General features: G+C 32.3%; 4 protein-coding genes and 1 pseudogene across 5 annotated transcripts; 4 read left to right on the top strand and 1 right to left on the bottom strand.

Moving 5' to 3' along the window:
- Window positions 1–182: 182 nt before the first annotated feature.
- Window positions 183–3,519, top strand: LOC133819943 (electron transfer flavoprotein subunit beta, mitochondrial-like; annotated as a pseudogene).
- A 177-nt stretch (window positions 3,520–3,696) lies between these two features.
- On the top strand, window positions 3,697–5,978 carry LOC133819942 (large ribosomal subunit protein uL14mz-like). 2 transcript variants are annotated; one of them, XM_062253330.1, is made up of 4 exons: window positions 3,697–3,951; window positions 4,224–4,318; window positions 4,653–4,747; window positions 5,398–5,978. In XM_062253330.1, the coding sequence occupies exons 2-4, from the start codon at window positions 4,285–4,287 to the stop codon at window positions 5,767–5,769; spliced, it is 501 nt and encodes a 166-aa protein (XP_062109314.1). In that variant the 5' UTR covers window positions 3,697–3,951; window positions 4,224–4,284; the 3' UTR covers window positions 5,770–5,978. The 2 variants fall into 2 exon arrangements, with proteins under 2 accessions (XP_062109314.1, XP_062109313.1); XM_062253329.1 differs by having other exon boundaries at window positions 3,698–3,951; window positions 5,395–5,978.
- Window positions 5,979–6,983: 1,005 nt separating this feature from the next.
- On the top strand, window positions 6,984–10,421 carry LOC133819941 (electron transfer flavoprotein subunit beta, mitochondrial-like). Its single transcript, XM_062253328.1, has 5 exons — window positions 6,984–7,188; window positions 7,316–7,600; window positions 7,701–7,781; window positions 8,878–8,972; window positions 9,980–10,421. Exons 1-5 carry the CDS (start codon window positions 7,120–7,122, stop codon window positions 10,203–10,205), a joined length of 756 nt encoding a protein of 251 aa, XP_062109312.1. The 5' UTR covers window positions 6,984–7,119; the 3' UTR covers window positions 10,206–10,421.
- A 2,790-nt stretch (window positions 10,422–13,211) lies between these two features.
- On the top strand, window positions 13,212–15,328 carry LOC133819940 (transcription factor bHLH104-like). Its single transcript, XM_062253327.1, has 5 exons — window positions 13,212–13,380; window positions 13,471–13,578; window positions 13,956–14,033; window positions 14,310–14,472; window positions 14,857–15,328. The coding sequence occupies exons 1-5, from the start codon at window positions 13,289–13,291 to the stop codon at window positions 15,100–15,102; spliced, it is 687 nt and encodes a 228-aa protein (XP_062109311.1). The 5' UTR covers window positions 13,212–13,288; the 3' UTR covers window positions 15,103–15,328.
- A 1,828-nt stretch (window positions 15,329–17,156) lies between these two features.
- On the bottom strand, window positions 17,157–21,735 carry LOC133819938 (WAT1-related protein At2g39510-like). Its single transcript, XM_062253324.1, has 7 exons — window positions 21,364–21,735; window positions 20,629–20,691; window positions 20,007–20,123; window positions 19,680–19,911; window positions 18,610–18,768; window positions 18,352–18,503; window positions 17,157–17,500 (listed from the first exon to the last, which is right to left on the bottom strand). Exons 1-7 carry the CDS (start codon window positions 21,582–21,584, stop codon window positions 17,341–17,343), a joined length of 1,104 nt encoding a protein of 367 aa, XP_062109308.1. The 5' UTR covers window positions 21,585–21,735; the 3' UTR covers window positions 17,157–17,340.
- Between the last annotated feature and the right edge of the window lie 1,198 nt (window positions 21,736–22,933).

Below are 22,933 nucleotides of genomic sequence, written 5' to 3'. Positions count from 1 at the left end.
TAGGTGGGTATTTTTCAATATGATATTAAGATTAAGATGATCGTTTTCAATATGAGAAAAGTGGTATTTTTGTTAATTTTGCATGAAAATATAGCATTTTTTATGAGATGAACTTGATTGTTTGGATAAAGATCTCTTTTTTAATATAAAAAGTCGTATTTTTGTAAACTTCCCGTGTAAAAATCCAAAGGTGGCATTTTTCATAAGATGAAGATGGTCTATTGCTTGGCCATTGCTCTCTATATAACTACTCAAGTTCCTTTCTTTTTCAATTGCAGAAACAAACTCTGGCAAGGATGAAGATAATGGTGTCGATTAAGCGCGTCGTTGACTATGCCGTGAAAATCAGAGTCAAACCCGACGAGGTACGAACAATCAATCACTCTCTAATAACTCCATAACCCAATCATGAATTTTCTTTCCATCCGTTAAAGTTCGCAGCTTTTGTCTTTTTGGGCTGATTTTTAATGGGTGTTGGAGCTTTTGTTGTAGACTGGCGTGGAGACCCAGAACGTGAAGATGATCTGGAAGAAGCCCTGAGAATGAAGGAGTCCGGTTTGGCTTCGGAGGTGGTGGCCGTCAGCATGGGTCCTGCTCAGTGCATTGACACGCTCAGAACTGGTCTCGCCATGGGAGCTGATAGGGGCATTCATGTGGAAGCTACTGAAGCTTTGCTCCCACTTTCTGTGACAAAGCTTTTGAGAGCTCTTGTGGAGGTTGAGAAACCTGGGCTTCTCATTCTTGGCAAACAGGTCTTTACTGATTCACACAGCTCATTTTAAACTTGGGTTTTCTTTTATTAAAGCTCGTTTGGTGTTAAAATTGTTGAGTGTTTAAGGGTTTCTTTTTTAGGCCATTGATGATGATTGCAATCAAACTGGGCAAATGGTTGCAGGGCTTCTAAAGTGGCCACAAGGGACCTTTGCTTCTAAGGTTAGTTTCCTTTCCTGTGTGCTCATATTCAACTTACACACGTATAGAATTTTGTACTTTCGTTACTTGATCATAATGTCTAAACACTACAATGTAGTTTTAGAATATAGTAAGCTGATGATGTATGCCATAATTCTTGATGAGGCTGTTGGTATTTGTTAACAGGACAGCAAGTATGAAATTTTGATATTTGAAAATGATATTGATAATTGCCGGAATTTTAGCATAATCAAAGGATTTGACATGTTTGTTACGTAGTTGTATAATCCATCCAACTTGAGTACTTGACAGGCTCTTGAGTGGTTCTAGCACAGGCAGCTGTAACTGATGCAGAAATGGAAATTAATTTGCTGAAGCTTTATGCATCATGGAACTTGTTGTGGTAGATTGTTAGAATGGTGTAAAAGATCGAAAATATTAAGACCTTTAGATAGTTAGAATAAGAATGTGCTAAGAGACATTTATAGAAATTTGTAACAGTTTAAAATTTATACATACTACCGTTCTTCTACACATATTTGCAATAGTTAAAGTGATTTGTTTAGTTGTCTAGTCCTCTTGTTATTAACATTATAAGCTTCGTTCAGTTTTCATAGTTCAGTTTTTATTTAAAACAGTTTGTGTCAAGACTGATAGTTCATATACACATATCATAATCGATGCTGTCAAAGCTTCTGGTTGAGTTGAATAGAACAGGAAAAAGAATTGCTGGAGATTTCTTGAATGTTTAATGCAAAAGTTGTCGAGAATTTCATATAAGTCTACATTTTCATGGATTTTTGAATTTTTCCTGTGACTTACTGCTTGTTTTCAGTAGGTTGTGCTCGATATGGAGTGTTGACAGTGGATAGAGAGGTAGATGGCGGCAGTCTTGAGACTTTGTCTTTAGACTTACCAGCAGTAATCACGTAAGTGTTGCCTCTCTCGTGTTTTTGTGTACGAGCATTAGCTATTAGTGTTCTTATCTCATTAGAGATGGCATGCATTTTGGAAATTGTACCAGTTTCGTTTTCGTAAACTTCCAACATTGGTAGTAATTACTAAGTAAGAGGTTGTTACGAATAGGCTGAGCCTAACTAACTTTAGCGAAAGAGCTCTTAGCTGACCATGCTATGTTTCCCTCTCTAAGGCTCACGGTATTAAATCTAAACGAAAAAATGGCTAACTGCTTCATCGTATGGATCTCAACCATAGGTTTCAGTTCTACCCTAATCGAGCTGAGACTATAGCTGTAACAACCCCGCTTCAAGTCGTCATTGGGGGCCTGACCTTGGATCAATTGGTACTAGCTTGGCATTTAAAAAGAACTGCTCAAGGTGGAAGTTAATGGTTCAAACTGGGGATGCGTTGTAAAATCCTGAGGGGGATTTAAGCTCCAAAGGGAACAGTACGTAAGCATAGTGAATCTGTGTATAAGAGGGTCCAATAAAGGCTTGAAGCAGGGTCATTACAATAGTACTCCCCTAACTGGACATTTGTCTCATTTAGAGTTATAAGAGTGATAAAAAAAACACAAAATAATTGAAAAGCTACTTATAAGTTCAAAGATCAACAGATAGAACTTCTAGAGTGCCATACTCTTATTTATAGACCAAAAAATGATATTCAAGAAGCTTTTGCTGTTAGTAACAGTTTCAATGGCTTTTAACTAAGATAACAGAACCAACAGAATGATAAAGAAAGTCCTAACTTCCAAGCTAGCTAACAACTTATCTGTACCTGGTGTTGATGACCGAAAATTTCAACTTCTCTGTCCTTTGAGCTCTGTGTCATCCTCCATTAACATGCACCAGGGCCTTATTTCATCATGTTAAGGCTTCATGATCATATCTTTCTTGACAAGACATTGTTTGCTATGTTGCAGCACTGATTTGAGGCTGAACCAGCCAAGGTACGCCACACTTCCCAACATAATGAAAGCCAAATCAAAGGCCATCAAGAAGTTCACTCCAAAGGATTTGAACGTCGAAATCAAGCCAGACTTCGAGGTTGTTCGGGTGACCAAGCCTCCAAAGAGAAAGGCCGGTGATATTGTCTCTTCGGTTGACGAGCTGATCGACAAGCTAAAAAACGAAGCTCGTATCATTTAGTTTAGCAAATCCCTGTTCTCCCACCCCACTTACTTAGTGATGCATACGGAGCGGGGAATTGGTGGGAGTGCTGCCCTGTCCCTGTCCCCATTTATATTTCTAATCTCCCTCCGTGTCCCGTTTCCCATTTAGACGAGATTCCTAGCTCTAGTAGGGGCGGGTCTACACCTACTCCTTTTGCTCTAAAGAAAAGCCTCTGGACATGATCATCATCAATAACAATAATCACCATTGAATTGAATAACATTACAACACTGATTTTGTGCTCAATATTTTACTGAGCATCTTAATCACAGTGTCATAGTGACATCTTTGATATGTAATTCTAAATAATGAATACCCAATTGTTAAATATGTGATTCGAGTCCATTACTGGTTTCTTGATTTTTTTTTTCAGTTAATTTTGTATGAATATGCAAAGATGAGTAATATCTTAAAAACCCAACAAATTTAGTAATGTGAATATAATTGAAGAAGGGAACTGAAATGGAGATGAAGAAAGGTTGAGTTTTTCTCAAGTGTTTTTTTCTTTTTCTTTTCAATCCAATTCAGAAATTTAAATCAATATTAATTAAGTTTAATTAAATCATTCTTATGTTAATTAAAAAAAAAAGGTAATTTTGCAAATAAAATTTCCATAAAAGCTATTTTTGCAAATAAAAGTTTAGTTTTATACTAGCTTCTCTCTAACCTAACCTTCTCTCTCTCACACACACTCGATTCCTTCACGCACGCCTCCTCAGCTCATCTCTAACCTCTCAGCCGCCGCCGGCCGGCCCTTCCGTCATCCTCAGTCTCTCTCTGTCCGTCTCTTTCGTTGATCAGAGTTGAGTGAACTCAGTTCAGTTCAGTTCAGTTCGCGCTTCAGTGGTGGTACCTTCCCTCGCCCTCTCTCTGCTCTTCAGTCAAACAGTCCCTTCGTGCTCTGGTCAGTCCTCTCCTCGCCCCACTCCATCGTTCAAAATCTCAGTACATAACTATATATATATATGTATCATATTTGTGCAGCTAAATCAAATGTGGTAGAAGATTTGCTTTGTTCATATTTGTGCGGTTAAAAGAAAGAGTTTGAATATTGATCTAATATAGTTCTTACATGGTCAGCATTCTCGATTATGATGGTGAGATTATTCTATTGCTCTCAAATTTTGCCCCTGACTATGATGATGTTTTTGTTTTTTGGGGATCTGGCATTGACAGGAGAAAAAGAAAGAAAATTTATCCGATTCGATTCTTAACATTAATTTGCCCAACCACAGAAATGGCTGGTTTTTTGGCTTCAAAGTGTTCTCGCGGTACGTTTTTATTATCTGATTATACCTTTTTGTAGTCACATCGATCTAAAAATTATTCTAAACATTTAAAGATTTTAGTTTGTTTGTGTATTGTAAGTTGGTTTTTTGAGCTATGCTATCCCATATGATTGTTTGAGCTGAGAACCTTGAGGCTTAACCTACTCTCCTCAGTACATAGTAATGGCTTTTGAATCATTAGTTACCTTCAAAGATTATAATAATGGCTTCCTTGGACATGAATCTAATGTTAATGTGTTGAGTCAGTGTGGCAAATTCTTTGTCATTTAGTCATAATTCTCTCTTTTCATGTCATTTCCGATGTAAACAAAACTAGTTGGCCGTTCATTGTTGGGAGGCCTTGGTAACAACTGGTCTGCATCATCAGTAAGCACCCAACATGAGATGACAAACTCCAACTTCTTGTCTCAGGTTAGTCGATTTGTCGATATCGAAATTCGCAATCTTTTGTAATATAAGGTGTTCATGTTATTATCATTGATTTAAGGGTTTATACTTTTTTGAATCCTGTGTTTTGTTCCATTATCTGTTTGAACACAGGGTTCAAACAGATAATGGAACAAAACACAGGATTCAAAAAAGTATAAAACAAATTAATTTTTGTACCCTATCTTTTGTAAAATGGTTAAAATAGAACCCTAAACTCAATTTTGATGAAGAAAAAATTGAATATAACAACACAGTTTTTAAGCAGAATGATTTTATTTTTGTTCTGGATTGTTAGTTTGGTAAATTATTTGTGATTTTAGTTGAAAAAACATTGATCAAAATCGAGTTTAGGATTTTATTTTAACCATTTTACAAAATATAGGGTCCAAAAAATAATTTATCAAAACACAAAGTCCAAACAGGTAATGAAACAAAACACAGGTCTAAAAAGGTATAAACCCTTGATTTAATTTCACTGGATGATGAAGTGTTGTACTAATAGGGAGGGAAGTGAGTTGTTTTACATGTGAAGTTTCTAAGGCAATGTGTAAACATAGAAAAGGGAATGAATCATCAGTTTCGTTTGATAAGACTTTCCTTTGTTTCATTTCATTCATTCCCTTTTACAGCAGGTCAGGACTTTTATACAGATGAGGACTGTTCTGAAAGTTGTAGACAATTCCGGGGCAAAGAAAGTGATGTGCATACAAGCTTTGAAGGGGAAGAAAGGAGCAAGACTAGGAGACACTATAATTGCATCAGTGAAGGAGGCCTATCCCAATGGTAAAGTGAAGAAAGGAAAGGTCGTGTACGGAGTTGTGGTTCGCGCTGCCATGCAAAAAGGCCGCTGCGATGGAAGCGAGGTCAAGTTCGATGACAACGCCGTCGTGCTCGTCGACAAGCAAGGCCAACCTATTGGAACTAGAGTTTTTGGTCCAGTTCCTCACGAGTTAAGGCGGAAAAAGCATGTCAAGATTCTTAGTTTGGCTGGTCATATTGCTTGAACTCTGTCAACTTTTTTTTGTTTGTTGCTGAAACACCAATTTTCGACTGGTGTGGTGTTTAAGGTTTTGATCATCTCCAAATAGAAAGGTTTTTGGCCCGATGATAATGTCACTGACTCTCTAGGAAATAAGGAGTTGAACTTGAATGTAAAAGATTATCATGAACTGAGAAGAAGCTAAAGATGAATTATGGTAGATTATTCGACTAATTAGAGTTTTTCCTGTGAGTTTAGAATCAAGTCTAAATTTTGAAAGGCATATAAATATTTACAGTTTTGTTATAGTTAAAGATTTGATTTGATTAAATATAATATTGATTAATTATTAACGAGGATTAGTTATATAAATGTCACTGACTTTTTATTATGAACAACAATAGCACGACTCCATTGTCATAAAAAGAACATTTTTCTTAAGATGAAGATAATCGTTTTGATCATGAAGATACTTTTTTTCATAAGAAAAGTGGTATTTTTGTAAATTTTGCATCCGAAAGAAGAAAAAAATATAGCATTTTTCATTATATGAACATGATTGTTTGGATAAAGATGACTCTTTCAAAGTCGTATTTTTGTAAATTTTGCATCCCAAAAAAGAAAAAAATATAGCATTTTTCATTAGATGAACAATATTGTTTGGATAAAGGTAACTCTTTTAGGTGCCGTTTGTTACGAGGGGTTCACAGTTTTCATATTACTAGGGAAAGTTGAAAATAATAATCTGATAGTCTGGAAACTTACATCATTGTGTTTGGTTGTGGACTGTAATCTTATTTATGATTGTTTGGTTGTGCATAAAACTCTGTTAAGTTTCAACTCACTTTATATGTATATTTATCTATTATATGCTTCAAAAATAAAATAAGTCATTAACTAAAAAATTATTGGTTTAAGATTTTTTTTTTTAAATAAAATAATTTTGAAGTGTTTTCTATTTCTGGGTATCTGAAACCCCTAGAGTACAGTTTACCAAGATAGAAAAACTCAAACCCAGTAACAAAACATGAAAATATATTCAGATTCTTATTTCCGTGTCCAGAGGTTTGTATAACAAACGACCCCTTTGAAAAGTCTTATTTTTGTAAATTCCCATCTAAAAAAAAGATGACATTTTTCATAAGATGAAGATGATCATTTGGATAGTCGTTTTTTTTGTAAATTCCCATCTAAAAAAATATGACATTTTTCATAAGATGAAGATGATCATTTGGATAAAGATGACTTCTTTAATAAGAAAGTTAAATACTTAGTACACCTCTGACACGTTTGAATGAGTTGTAGAGCTTAGCCATTACTCTATAACTACTCAAATTCCTTTCTTCTTCAATTGCAGAAACAAACTCCGGCAAGGATGAAGATAATGGTGGCGATTAAGCGCGTCGTTGACTATGCTGTGAAAATCAGAGTCAAACCCGACAAGGTACGAACAATCATTTACTCTCTATTAACTCCATGACCCAATCATGAATTTTCTTTCAATCCGTGAAAGTTCGCAGATTTTGTTTTTTTGGGCTGGTTTTTAATGGTTGTTCGAGCTTTTTTCGTAGACTGGAGTGGAGACCCAGAACGTGAAGATGTCGATGAACCCCTTTTGCGAGATTGCGCTGGAAGAAGCCCTGAGAATGAAGGAGTCCGGTTTGGCTTCGGAGGTGGTGGCTGTCAGCATGGGTCCCGCTCAGTGCATTGACACGCTCAGGACTGGTCTCGCCATGGGAGCTGATCGGGGCATTCATGTGGAGGCAACTGAAGCTTTGTTCCCACTTTCTGTGGCAAAGCTTTTGAGAGCTCTTGTGGAGGTTGAGAAACCTGGGCTTCTCATTCTTGGCAAACAGGTCTTTACTGATTCACACAGCTCATTTTAAACTTGGGTTTTCTTTTATTAAAGCTCGTTTGGTGTTAAAATTGTTGAGTGTTTAAGGGTTTCTTTTTTAGGCCATTGATGATGATTGCAATCAAACTGGGCAAATGGTTGCAGGGCTTCTAAATTGGCCACAAGGGACCTTTGCTTCTAAGGTTAGTTTCCTTTCCTGTGTGCTCTTATATTCAAGTAGTAAGTAATCAAGGATTTCACTTTATCAGAGAAAATGTATACAGTTGTATTGAATTTTCTGTTTAATGTCCATACCTACTTAGTTCAGTAATAGATGAATAAGTTTTTCCTGTTTTGCTTTGGTGATTTGATCAATCTGTCTAAACACTACATTGGAGGTTTTAAATATAGTAAGCAGGTGATGTATTTCAATATAATTTCATAAATTTGGTTTTGAATGAGTCCCTTTTAGAGTAGAAGTATTCAAATATGTAATCTGATTATTTGGGAATGATATTGATAAATTAGAGTCAGTGAGCTAGATTCAGAAATTCCGATTTCGTAAGTCGCCATTATATTAATAAAGTTTAATTAGAGGACCCTACTAATGGGGGTAAAGTGTTGGAATTTCAGCATAATCAAAGGACTTTGACATGTTTGTTAACTTGAGTACTTGACAGGCTCTTGAGTGCTTCTAGCATAGGCAGCTGTAAATGATGGGAAAATGGAAATTATTTTGCTAAAGCTTTTTGCATCATGGGATTTGTTGTGGTAGATTTGTAGAGTTGTGTAAAAGACCAAAAATATTAAAGCTTCTTAGATAGTTAGAATAAGAATATGTTGAGACATTTATACGAATTTGTAATAGTTAAAAGTATGCTTATGATAGCATAAGCATTATCAGCTAATTTTCTTAACTTAATAGTCTGGTCTTCGTAATTAGTCTAAGTTTATAATCTCTTGAATTAGTGCACTGAGAATCTCAGAAAGAAAAAAAGGACCCTAGGCACTGGTATTATTTAAAAAAAAAGTTATTTGAGCTGATATTAACTTTTTAAGTTTCATTTGAAATTCATTGTATGGTTTTATGTTAACCAGTTTGTGTTAAGACTGATAATTTATATACACAAACAAATCATAATGGAGGCTGTGAAAGCTTGTGCACGAGTTCAATAGAACAGAAAAAAGAATTGCTGGAGATTTCTTGAACGTTCAATGTAAAAAGTGTTGAGAGTTTCATATATAAGTCTACATTTTTATGGATTTTTCCTATGACTTGCTACTGCTTGTTTCCAGTAGGTTGTGCTCGATAAGGAGAAACAAGTACTGACAGTGGATAGAGAGGTCGATGGCGGTCTTGAGACTTTGTCTTTAGATTTACCAGCAGTAATCACGTAAGTATTGCATCTCTCTTGGTCTTTGTCTTTAGACTTGGTATTATAATGTTCTTAAATTTTTCTCATTTGAAAATGGCATATAAATTTTGGAAATTGTATCAGTTTTTGTAAACTTCTAACATTGGTAATTACTAAATAAGATGTTGTTATGAATAGGCCGAGCCTAACTAACTTTAGTAAGAGAAATCTTAGCTTACCATACTATATTTCCCTCTCCAAGGCTCACAGTATTAAATCTATGGAAAATGCTATGTGCAACATCGTATGGATCTCAACCATAGGTCCCAGTTCCACCCTAATCGAGCTGAGGCTACAGCTGTAACGACCCTGCTTCAAATCTTTATGGGGCCTGGCTCTAATCGAGCTACGCTTAAAGACTGTTCCTTTTAGAGCGATTCGTACCAACTTGGCACTTAAGAACCTATTAAGGTAGAGGTTAAGGGCTCAAACTGGGGACACATAATCAATTCCCGAGTGGGATTTAAGCTCCAAAGGGAACAATAGGCAAGTATAGCAAATTTGTGTATTAGAGCTAAATGTCTGTGGGCCAGGCCCAGTAGAGACTTGAAGTGGGGTTGTTACAATAGCACTCCTCCCTTACTGGATATTTGTCTCATTCAGAACTACAAGAGTTTTAAAAAACAGAGAAAAGCTACTCAGAAGTCAAAGATCAAAAGAAAGAACTTCTAGAGTGCCATACTCTTATTTATAGTAAAAAAAAATGATACACAAGAAGCTTCTGCTGTGAGGAACAGTTCTGAACTAAAATAACAGAATGATAATGAAAGTCTTAACTACCAAGGTAGCTAACAACTAAGCTGTTACTCTATTAAGAGTAAAGGGTCCAGTCCTGCAAGTACTCGTGTTTAGGACCGAAAATTTCAACTTCTCTGCCCTTTGAGCTCTGTGTCACACACCATTAACATGCTGCAGGGCCTTATTTCATCATGTTATGGTTCCGTGATCATATCTTTCTTGACAAGACTTTGTTTGCTATGTTGCAGCACTGATTTGAGGCTGAACCAGCCAAGGTACGCCACGCTCCCCAACATAATGAAAGCCAAATCAAAGGCCATCAAGAAGTTCACTCCAAAGGATTTGAACGTCGAAATCAAGCCAGACTTCGAGGTCCTTCAAGTCACCGACCCTCCAAAGAGAAAGGCCGGTGTCGTTGTCTCTTCAGTCGACGAGCTGATCGACAAGCTAAAAAACGAAGCTCGTGTCATTTAGTTTAACAAATCCTCTTCCCCAAATACTCCTTTGCTCAAAAGCCTCTGTACTTAATTGACATCAATAATCACCATTGAATTGAATAATACAACACTGATTTTGAGCTCAATATTTAACTGAGCATCTTAATCATAGTGATATCTTTCAATATGTAATTTTCTTATGGTTGAAATCTAATCTCAGGCAGTCATCAAAGCTGAGCATCTTCATATAGTATATACCACTTTTAATAGTTTCTTGATTATAACTTGGTTATATTATATTACTAGACGTGTGATTTTCATATATTATTATCCAGAAGTTTCTGTTCTATAATTTAGTGCATAAACACTAATAAGTTTTGGTACTGTCATTGTTGTAACTTTATTATTCTAATACATACATGTAGGTTTGATTAGTGCAGTGCTTATCATAATTAAAAAATAAATATAAATATCAACCATAAGCGTCATAGAATTTTTTTTTAAAAAAAGAAGAAATTTTATTATCTTTCTTTAATATGTATTATATATTTATATGAGCTAATGAAAGTGAAGGAAAGAAAAGAAAATAAAATTAATAATTATAAAATTATATGTAAGGTACACTAGTTGTTTTATCTGAAGTTGAATTTAGTTTTGGTCCCTAAACAGTAACAAGTTTAGGTTTAGTCCTATATTAAATTGAAAATCTTAAAAAGGTCTAAGGAAAAATAAGTTCTAAAAATTTTAGGACCAAGCCAATATTTTTTTTAAAAAGCTGAAAGATAAAACAAGACTTTTGTATATTTATATTTTAATATCTGCATGACATAAGAAACTAATAAGATAATAAATGAAAGAAAATAATAGTTTATGTTAACCATAGAGCTTCTACCTCAACAAATTTATAAGTGTTTTTCTTGACTCTTACTATTTAACTTTTCTCACTAATCATTTTATTTTCTTGAACTTATACAGATAATGAAACAAAATATAAAAAGTTAAGTTCGAATAAATTTTCACAAGAAAATATCTCATTCGATTATCAAAAAAGTCTCACATCGATTTGGTATATATTTGTACTATATCTTATAAGATGCTTTTACATATCTCAAATGGTCATGTTTTTTAATTTGTTTATTTCTTGTATTAAGTGGTATCAGAGTTAAAATTTTCATATGCTTCCACCATTTATAGGATAGAATATCCTTATAAGTAAAGACAATTAATGAAAATAGAAAATTTCACATAAATTTGATATAAATATGTATGACAAAATATAAATTGCAAATGTTCAAATTTTGTTTCTTTAGAGGATGGCATCTCGTTTATTTCAGAATCATTGTTAATGATTGTATTGATCGGACGGTTGTTAATCATTGAAAACCTAAGTATATAAAACGAAATTTAGTTCCACAACTCAATTTTTTTTTTTTTAAATATTACAATTAGCTCAACATGATTTTTTTCATTCACAATATAATAATAAACTCAAAATAAACATTTGCTCAATTAAGATGAGATTGGATTGAAATTCTTGGTTCCCATTGTGTGTCTCCATGTCCCTCACCAATGAATAAAATAATTAAATTAAAATACCACATTATTAATTTGTAATTATATAAAGTGACATTTTAATTGATTTGTTTCTATTGGTTGGGAACATAAAGACACATAAAAATGATGATATTATACTATTTTTATGCTCAGAATGGTATTGCTACCAATTATTTTATTTAATTTTTTCTTTTAGTTTCTTAATTGCATGTTACATCCACATCTACCTAAAAATATAGATAGTTTTGTTAAAGATGCTCTAAATTTCCATTAGGATTAGGATTAGAATTGAAAGATGAGTTGTAATTAGTTGCAAAACAGAACATACAAAAAGGCACTAAGTGGACATTATTTTATAAGGTTAAATTTGCAAATATACCCAATTTAAAAAAAAATTATGAATCTTACTTCTATATTTAAAATCATAAACATTTTTACAGCAAGGATTTCAAAAAGAGCCCTACTAGTGGGACTCTTTTGTGTTCTCAATTTGTGAACAGTTTTCGGTGCGATTTTTTTTATGACCGTGTATATTGTAGTTATTTAGAACATCCTGTAAATTTTTACAAAATTTCGAATAATTTACAATACCGAAAACTAGTTTAAAAACAGGTTGTTGCATGCGTGACTAATTTTTGTATGCTCGTGGAAAATAATATATTTGAACCTAATTTTCGGCAGTGTAAATTATTCAGAATTTTCTGAAAACTTGCAGGAAGCTCTAATTAAATACAATATGCACGATCATAAAAAAAATCGTGCTAAAAATTATTCGCAGATCGAAAATATAAAAAAATCCTACTAGTGAGGCTCTTTTTGAAGGCCGTACTATAAAATTATCTAAAATCATAATTAAATATCAATATTTTTTTTATAAGGAAAATAAAATGCTTTCAAAAAATATAATTTACTATTTACCAAATGACCAAAATAACCTTAGGATTCAAGCTTCAAGGTGTAAAATACATCAAAGACAATGCTAGCACTATTTAGTTCATATGATTTAAAAGTAAATCACCCAATTATTTTTATAGCTTTTAATAATGGAATTAATATTTAAATAAAAAAAATTAATAAGAAGATTCATCATCTTTTAAGATTCATTATCTAAAATAATCTACTAAGAAAAGTCCAACAACATTGGACAAATATAAATCCGTTTTAACAATAGCTGTTTAAATCTTAAGAGTAAATAATTAATTCTTTTTTTCTGCCTGAATATTTTTTAATTCCATTATTAAATTATGCTAACACAAGTTGACCATTAAAATATTCCAATAAAAAAATATTTAAAAAACCTGACAAGACTGGGTTATGACCCTATTTTGATGCTTTTGATGACGTGGCTCAATCTGATTGGTCATACCAATATAACAGTCGTAACCCCTATACTTAATTTTTCTTACACTTTTAGACCAAAAGTTTTTCAAATTTCAAAAATACCACAATCTTCTCAACTACTACTTTTGCTTTTAAATCTCTGAAAATTCGAAACCCTCCATTTTTGGTCTCCAAGATCAATTTTTTTTTTCCTTCCCTTTTTTCAACTGTCTCCATCGGCGGCTAATGGATTCGTTGGACGACGGTAGTTGGGATTTTCTCGACTGTTCATTCATCGGAGAAACCCAATCCTCCAATTTTCTATGGTCCAATAACGGGTCTCTCTCTTTTTCTCTCTAGATTGAAAGTTTCTTCTTTTTTTTTCGGGAATATATGAAATTTAATGTGTTATTGTTTGGTTTTTGCAGTATTATGGATGTTGATTTCGCAGGTGGTGGTGGTGGTGGCAATGGTGGCGAGGGTGAGGGTGACAGTGCCTTGCAAGAAAGGGATGAGAAAGAGTGTCCGCGTAAGAGGTGAATAATGGGAATATCATTTTTCTTGATTCTCTAGATAATGAAATGATTAGGTTTAGTTTGTGTATTTTGATTCATTCTTTGAATTTTGCTTTTGGGACTTATCTAGTTTTGTTAACAAGAGATTTGGCTGAGAAAATTGAGAAGTTTGTGCTTGTAATGTGAAGAAATGGTTTCTTTGTTTTTCTAAACCTCTGTGATGGAGATAGTGAATGTAAATAAGGGTTTGGTTTTGGGGGATATGATGGTTCATGAGTGAGAAGATAACATTTCCTTTGGCTACTATTTTATCTTGTTTTGTAGCTTTAAGTGATAATGAATGGTATTTTTACATTCTCTGTTTTTCGGGTTTGAATTTAGGTTTGTGTTTTGTTCAGGGCACGCACTGATTCTTTTCGAAAGCAAGGAACAAAGGCTTGCCGCGAGAAGATGAGGAGAGAGAGATTGAATGACAGGCATGAATCTCACTAGCTCAGCTTATTTGTTTAAGTCTTTGATTGTTTATGCCTTTCAATCGAATCGCCATAGTTGGGTTCTGCAAATTTGTGCTAAAACTGGATACTTTTTTTTAGCTGGGATTGATTAATTTGTAAGAAAAATGAATGAAAGATATGTTATTTTCAGACCTATCTTAGCATTTAACTTCTTAAGTTATGCATAAGTCTAGAAACTGATACTCGCAATATCCTTAGAGCTTGTTCCTTCCTACTTAAGAGTCATGAATTTTTCAGGTTTCTGGATTTGAGTGCTGTTTTAGAACCTGGTCGGCCTCCAAAAACTGACAAAACTGCTGTTCTTGATGATGCTGTAAGAGTTCTGAACCAACTGAAATCTGAAACTCAGGAGCTTAAAGAAACGAATGAAAAGCTACTGGAAGAAATAAAATGTTTAAAGGTTAGCTACATCTTTATTTTCCTTACACAAATTTTTTTAGTACCTTTTATCTGTTTGTTTTTACAGTAGGCATCATGTTTTTACTCCTCTTAGTATGGTAAAAATAAAACAAAAGTCTTGCTAGTTCTTGCGTCTCTGGTTGCTCAAAAGAGAAGAGTTGGTATGCCCTGTTTGTATTCTCAATTTACAGTGGTTTGTCTTGGTTATTAACAGGAATGTTTATATATGTTACATCAACTATGTTCTCATATGTTGATAAGACTATAGGCCTCTGAGTATTTGTAATTTGTTTAGAAAACAATAATGATTAGAACTCTTTTAAGTCTTTTAGATTAAGGTTTGCCAAAGTACTTAATTCCCTTATCAATCTCTCCTCTATAACAGGCCGAGAAAAACGAGCTTCGCGAAGAAAAACTTGTACTAAAATCAGATAAAGAAAAGATGGAGCTGCAGTTGAACTCCATGGCAGTGTCACCTTCTGGATATATGCAGGCTCACCCAGCTGCTGCTGCATATCAAAATAAGATGGCTGTTTTTCCAGGCTATAGTCTCGTTCCGATGTGGAACTATTTACCACCGGCCACTCGCGATACATCTCGTGATCATGAGCTGAGGCCACCAGCTGCATAGTTTCTCACTTTCAGACACTCCACAAGGTTTTTTTTTTTTTTACATTTACATTCCCTGTCTTGCAATTTATCTCAACTTTATTGTGTTCTTAAGACATGTAAATATCACTACTGTCTCAATTTGCCTCATTTTTTGATTATCAATTCCATGGGGTGGCAAATGTAGTGAAATGATTAGGAATGTAATGATGACATGGAATTTTGGAATAAATTGTTGTTCTTATCCACTCTTTTGCCATTTTTCATGCATTTTGCTTAATTTATTTTATTTTTTTTGTTTTCAACTTAGTGACATATTCAACAGTATAAAACTCCATTATTTTTATGACCCTGTGTCGAGTCTTACTCCATTATTTTCTCTATAAACAATATTATTTTTTTACTGATTTTATAAACAAATTTGGGATTATTTTCTGTCCATGGAGAGAACCTACAAGATTAGAAGACTGGATTGTGTAATAATTTGTACTTTGAAAAGATTATTAATATTGCTAAATTGAAAAGCTATTACTTTTGTTTTCGAAAGTGATCAATAATTTAATATTTTAAGTGATTGCTTAGGTCATTTATTTTTAAAATAATTTTATATATTTGCTTTTGTACACTTGGTTAGGACTAAGTAAATGTTGCCACGTATGCGCTAATGTCAGACGATAAGTGTGAGTACCAATGGTTGCACCGCTTTCTTGATAGAGTGTATTATTACTGCAAAAAGAAAAATATTTGGGTGTTAAAGTGTAACTTTTGATAAGAATTGAATATTATCGCTGCCAATATCTCTTATTAAAATAAGATTTCAAAAAATGTATTTTTTTTATAAAATAAAAAGCTTTTAAGAATCATAAAATTTGAAAATTTATGTTATTTAAAAAACATAGACCTTCTATCATATTTGTTGTATATTTTTTTTTTCCATTTTTCATTTAAGATGAGCAAGAATTCCCATAATCTTTTCAATTACAATAATAACAAATATATATAAATTCAAGTATAAAAAAATAAGTATACTTGTTATAAATGCAAGTACGACAAATCAACTCTGCATTTTTTACATTTGATGCCAACCACCTCGAGTGAGTTTGTCTCAATAGTATCAAGAAAGGCACATGTATTGTCCAAAAAATTGTAATAAATAATGGTATATACAAGTGAACTGAGTTGTGGGTACTAACGAATTTAACATATTCTAAGTGATGAATAATTATATATTTGAATTATATATATATATATTTATATATATGTGGATTTTGGAATGCTAAGGAATTTTTTTTGGCATTTTATTTTGTATCGAGCTGTGTGAATCAATAATAGATGTGATGCGGGCTAGATAGTGAATAATAGTTTTGAAGTTTTTAAAGTGTTTATATAGGGGTTCGCGTGTTGACTTTCGTAGGTTCATAATTTTTTACTTGTTTGAATCACGAGATTTGTGAATAATGAAACTGCAATTCATTCAGAGACCCAAATAACAAAAAAAAAAAAAAGTTGTTTGAAGCACTTTTAGAGGATCGAAAGACTTTTATTTGATTTTTTGTAATTTTCGAATTTTATTGCCCTACCTAGGGTTTCGAGAAATTATATTTATTTGTCTAATCCATTGTTCTGAGACATTTTTGTCATTTTAAGAAATAAAACTTTCGTATTTTTCCCAAATTTTGTGACTTTTTTATTGAGATAATTGTCGAATAATATCGATGCTTAACTCCTAGTAATATTGAGATTCGACAGGTTTCAGAAGATTTTTTTTATGTCAATCATGTGCGATTCAACAGTTTGTAATATTTGTTCAATAGTTTTCATATCTTCCCCTACATCAAACTTCACTTCTATATATTAGGGCTTATTTGAAAGAAAATCTCTCATATTTTATTATTTTGACACATAGATTTTATTAATGATTTATATATTTGACATAAATTTTGTTTTGTTTGAAATCTTGTGTTACAAATCAAGTAAAGAAACTAGTATTGTTTAATGAGTTCTTTGTATATATATATATATGGCTCAAAACACATATTTGGTCTTCTTGCATAGTAGTACACTACACTATTGGTATCTTTGAGCCAAAGTGATCGATCTCATGATCTCTATATATAAGACACACACACACATATATATATATATATATATATATATCAACAAATACAAGACATATTGATGGTGATATAGAATATATTCGATGTTGTACAAGATGAGCTAGCTAGGGTTGTTATTTATTATGATAAAACAAGTGTGTTGGTCAAGGTTCAACAATATGTAATATTACATTATTGTCCTTTGTTTTGGGTGCATAGTCATCATTTGACTCTTCTGACATTATTAAGTCAACCTTTTCATCTCCATCTTTCCCCCATAGCAGCAGATATAGCCCAGCCATCACAACAAGTGCTCCTAGTATGCTGGTCAAAACAAAACCCAACTTAATTATATATATATATATATATCTATATATATCATATATAGTATGTGTATATATATATATATATGAAATCAACTAATAAATACCAACAAACAAAAAAAAAGTATCAAGCCATAAAAATGTAAAAATTTCCCAAAACTTATAAAAATTTTAAAAAAAAAAATCGACCAAATCTCTATATATTATATTATATGGTAAGAATGGCTTCAATACAATAAGATAATAAATGAGATTATATTTATCATATATAGTATAGATTAAGTTTTGTTTCACTCAACTTTTCAAAATTTTATAATTACAAAAATATAATCTCGTGAAAAATAATTAAAAAATAACTTGAAAATAATTTATTGCATTAACCCAAAATAAACTTAAAATAATTACAAAAAACAATTATCTCATAACAACTAATAAATATCAACCAAAAAAAATGTGTCGAAACTGTAAAAAATTTCCCAAAAATTGTAAAATTACAAAAAAATGACCAAATCTCTATATATTATATTATATGGCTTCAATACAATAAGATAAGAATCATTTGGCAAAATGACTTATTTTTTAAAGTTATTTTACAATTTAGTCTAGTTTTAATAATTATTTGCAAAATGACACCTAGTCGAAAAATTAAACATGTGGTTGAAAAATTCAAACAGGCGGTTGCAAATTTTAGACAGTTGGTCGAAAAAAATCAAATTTTAAATAGAGATCATTTTACAAGAAATTATCAAAAAATAGATCAGAGTGCAAAATCACTTAAAAAAAAAAAACATTTTCACCCTTTTATCATTAAGGATAATAAATAAAATAATTAGTAAATATATATATTTATACCTGCCGGTGTAAAGTGTTTCCCCAAGGACAAAGTAAGCTAAAACGGCCACCAATATTGTACCAACTGGATTAAACATGGTCACAAAAACTGGTCCTTTTTCTTCTGTGCACCACAGTTGAATAAATATTATTGCACCTGAGCAAATTACTCCCTGCAATTAATTAATAATAGATTTTAATTAATATATAATAATGAGAAATTTACTCGATAATTGAAACGAAGTTAGTTTATAATTAAGGATAATTTAAATTACTTACTCCATAGAGCACAGACCACAAGTCAATATCAAATCCAATAGTCCAAGCAGCAGGTTTATGTTGCACAAACACTGTGAACACAGCTGATTGTGCTCCACCAATCATGCTCATCCACGTGGTCAAAGACAGTTGTGCAGGGTATCTTTTCAATGTGTATGCCTGAAAATTCAATTATAATTATATACATACATACATACATACATACATATATTTTCAGATAACAAGAGCTGTTGACTTTAAGAGGTTTTTAAATATATTCATGTATTTTGCTATGTGATCATACCCTACAAAGTGGTATCATTGGAGAGTGCCAAGTACTGTGACCACTAATTATAAGTGCACAATACTCTTAACTAAGATAACATATTAAAATGAGAATTTCATATGTTGCTAATCTCATTCTCATTTCCACTATTTTTGTGTCGCATTAAGAATCTGGTGATCTACAGGGAGAAAGACCGGGTAAAAGCTATGCAATCCCACATCGTTTGGGGAAGATCAAGTGTGATGATTCTAAGTATGTGTAAGTATGAGACTACACAGTTTAAGATAACTTAAATTGATTAATGTGTACTACTTATGCTAATAATATGTATCTTTTTTTTTGGTAGCCCATCATTTGAGAACTTCATAGTTAAGCGTGCTTGACTTAGAGTAGTCTCATGATGGGTGACATCGGAAGCGTGTAAGTGAGGACAAAACACGCTAGCTGGAAAGACTCGTGTTGATTTGTAGGGCCAGTCGTAATTTCAAGCAGCATCCATAGTGATGTGACCCATTACATTTTGTTCTTTAACAATCTCGGATATCTAGATATAGGGCCTCGTAGGGTTCCCATATCATATATCGATCGTAGAGGGAACATGATACCCAGTTTGATCCATTACATTAACCGTTTAAGTTTAGAGCAAAAACCTTAAAACTCTTTGAAACAAAAAGTGATAATTAAGAAACTCGAACTCTGGACATATGGATGAAAATGAACGAGGTAGACATCCTAATCACTATACCACGATCTATATACTAAATGCGATTATTATGATTTGGGTAAGATAGGAATAAATAGTAACCTGCATTATGTACCAAATTGACCAAGTGATGCAGCTTGAGACAGTGAGAAGTGAACCCTTTAACCAGTGCTCATGTGGGCCATTGCTTCCTTGGATTTGGATTAAAGGATGCCATAGATTTCTCACAATTGGTCCCTTGTACAATGTCATGGTCATCACACCAGCTAATGAGATCAAGGTTCCAAGAACTTTGGCTACACCCCTCGGATTTCGAAGATTAATTATCTCTAATCTGTGTTTATAATTATATGATGATGATTAATGACAAATTAGTCATCAACATATACAAGATATATAATTAATTGTTCTAAGTAGAGTAGTAATTACCTGAGAACAACAGCAATTACAAAAGTAAGGGAGGCAATGGTGTTGACCATTGAGGCAACAAAGGTAGGAGATGTGTATTTCAAGCTAGCGAAATATGTGTTCAGTGTCAAACCAATCCTGTCATCAATTATGGAAAACAAAGACTAATTAATTAGGGTTAATTAGATATATATATCTATATATATGTTTTTTGTCAAAAAAATTCTATGAAAAAAGCATAGGGATATAGTTCTCCGGTGCACCCTCTCTAATTTTTGACTCGAGAAGTATTTTCGGCGCAATTTTTTTTGTGGTAATGTATATTGTAGTTATTTAGAGCATCATGCAAATCTTCGAGAGATTTTGAATAATTTACAGTGAAGAAAACAAAGTTAAAAAAGTTTGTTGCACGTGTGACTATTTTTTATGCGCGTGGAAGTTAATATGTTTGATCATTATTTTCGATACTGTAAATTATTCAGAACTTTTTGAAAATTTACAGGATACTCTAAATAAATTGAAAATACTTCTCAAGTCAAAAACACCAAAGGAGTGTATCGGTGTGTCAAATTTTTGGGGGTGCACTGGATAATCTTCCAAAAGCATATATGCATATATTCTATATAAATAATGAGTTTCTTACCCCAAGAGAGAGAGAATAAATATCTCTACAAAAAGAGAGAATGTTAGCTTTGGCCTTTGTTTTCTGCAACAAAAAGAATAAAACGAGTGTCATTATGCAAGTCTCATATTGTCACCTCAAATACCCTTTTTTTTATTAGTTTTATTTTACAACTTATTAAAGCTATCTAGTCATATATATGTACTTACTTAATTAACTTATCATCAAGGAATAATCAATCTAGTTTTGTACAGTCAGTAGAATACAATTTAGAGAATAACACAAAGGCATACATAATCCAAATTAATAATAATATGAATATATATATATACACACACATGCATACTAAATCTAATTATATATATATAGGAAATCACTTTAAGCTTTATTGGTGGGGTTCTCAGTGTTTCTCGACTCGTGAACAGTTTTCAACGCGATTTTTTTGTATGACCGTATATATTGTAGCTATTTCGAGCATCTTTCAAATTTTCAGAAAATTCCGAATAGTTTACAGTACCGAAAACTAGGTTCAAACATGTTGATTTCCACGCGCATAAACAAAATTATTCACGCGTACAACATGTTTGAACTTAATTTTCGGTACTGTAAACTATTCGAAATCTTCTGAAAATTTGCAAGGTGCCCAAACTGTTCACCGGTTAATAACACTGGGAGTCTCACCGGTATAGCTTAAAGTGAAACCCCTGTACGAGAATTTTCATATATATATATATATAACAATTATATTATTATTACCTCTCGAGAAAATAGGCAAAAGGAAAGATGAACACCCCAGCTACGATGTGTCGATAAGTTATGTAGACATGAGGGTTCATACCATTGTTGAAAGAGGCTTCTGTGATGAAGTAGAGAAATGTGTAACCTAATTGAGTTGAAATCATCAGCACGTGTGGTTTGAACTTTTTCCAAATACTCCCAACATTATTACTACTACTACTACCTTTCTTCTCTACCATTTTTGATTTCAGATCTTTCTAAAAAAAAAAAAAAATTCTAGTATATATATATATATATATCAATTATCTGATAACTATGTATATATATATATAGTTTTTTCTTCTTCTTCACAAGCTATATATATATATATGCCTATACCTAGCTAGATAGAGATATAGCTATAGATGAACAAAAGAGCACATATATCTTGCATAATATATATAGAAGTAGAAGAGGGTGATTGAGCTAGTTGACTAGTACAATTATAACATATATATTTTTTTATTCTTGTAATATTTGATCATGAGAATCATGTTCTCCCATTAAGTTTGGCTGAGGTAGTACTCATGGCCCTAACATTACTTAGTTGGTGTGTATATTTGCATGATAATGAAATTTATTGAGAATATTCTATTATATATATTTGGTATGACAAACGAATTACGAAGCCTATCCTATCGATGAATCTCTACTTTTTGATTATGGCAGAGAATTATGAAACAATAAAATATCAGAGTGTTTATTAAAGATGTTCTTCTAAATCATTCTTTCAGAGATTTTTGAAGAAGAGATAGTATGCATTATAGATCGTATTTGAAGGCAATTACTGTTATAAGTTACTAGATTAATCTTTGAGCTAATTGATATGACAATCTATCATTTATGATCATAAATCATGCAGTTTGGAGTGTAAATCATGCAGAACCATGTGAGAAATTGCTAAGTTTATTAATTCGATAATTTATCTAACTATCTTGTAGTAGGAAAATCTAATGGGATATTACATGTACATAATAAGTGATCTAGTTATTAATTGCTTTATAGTGATAACATTACTAGGCATACTCTTGTTTTATATACGACACGATTTTGCAAATTGTAGTGCTTATTATTTCAAACTCTTTAGTGGCATTTTTTCAATTACATTTTTTTTTTGTAATTAAAAATTTCTTGTCATACTTTTGCACTTTTGATTAGTGGTCATTATTCATCTACCAAAAATTGAGTACTATTTTCATTTATTTATATATATATACAAGGCTGAAATTGTCACACCCCAATATTTGATATATAGTTCCTTTTATCTTTTAGTATATTGTTCTAGAAAGATCAATAGAGAGGATTCAAACTTTTAGCATAAAATATATATATATATATATATATCTATATATATTAAGAGGTGGGGGTGTGATTACTAATCATCTTAAATATGGTATGGTCTTATTTTTATAATTAGGTTAGAAATAAGCGAGAGCTTTAAAATTGGGTAAGAGACTTGAAAATTTCAGATTATATTTTATGACTAAAAAATAAAAAATAAAAAATAAAAACTTCTTTTTTCTAAAAAATTTGATTTTTTTTTTTGCTG

Source organism: Humulus lupulus, chromosome 2 (assembly GCF_963169125.1).
Source record: "Humulus lupulus chromosome 2, drHumLupu1.1, whole genome shotgun sequence".
NCBI lineage: Eukaryota > Viridiplantae > Streptophyta > Magnoliopsida > Rosales > Cannabaceae > Humulus > Humulus lupulus.
Note: the sequence above shows the minus strand (reverse complement) of the source record. Positions and strands in the feature narration are given on the sequence as shown.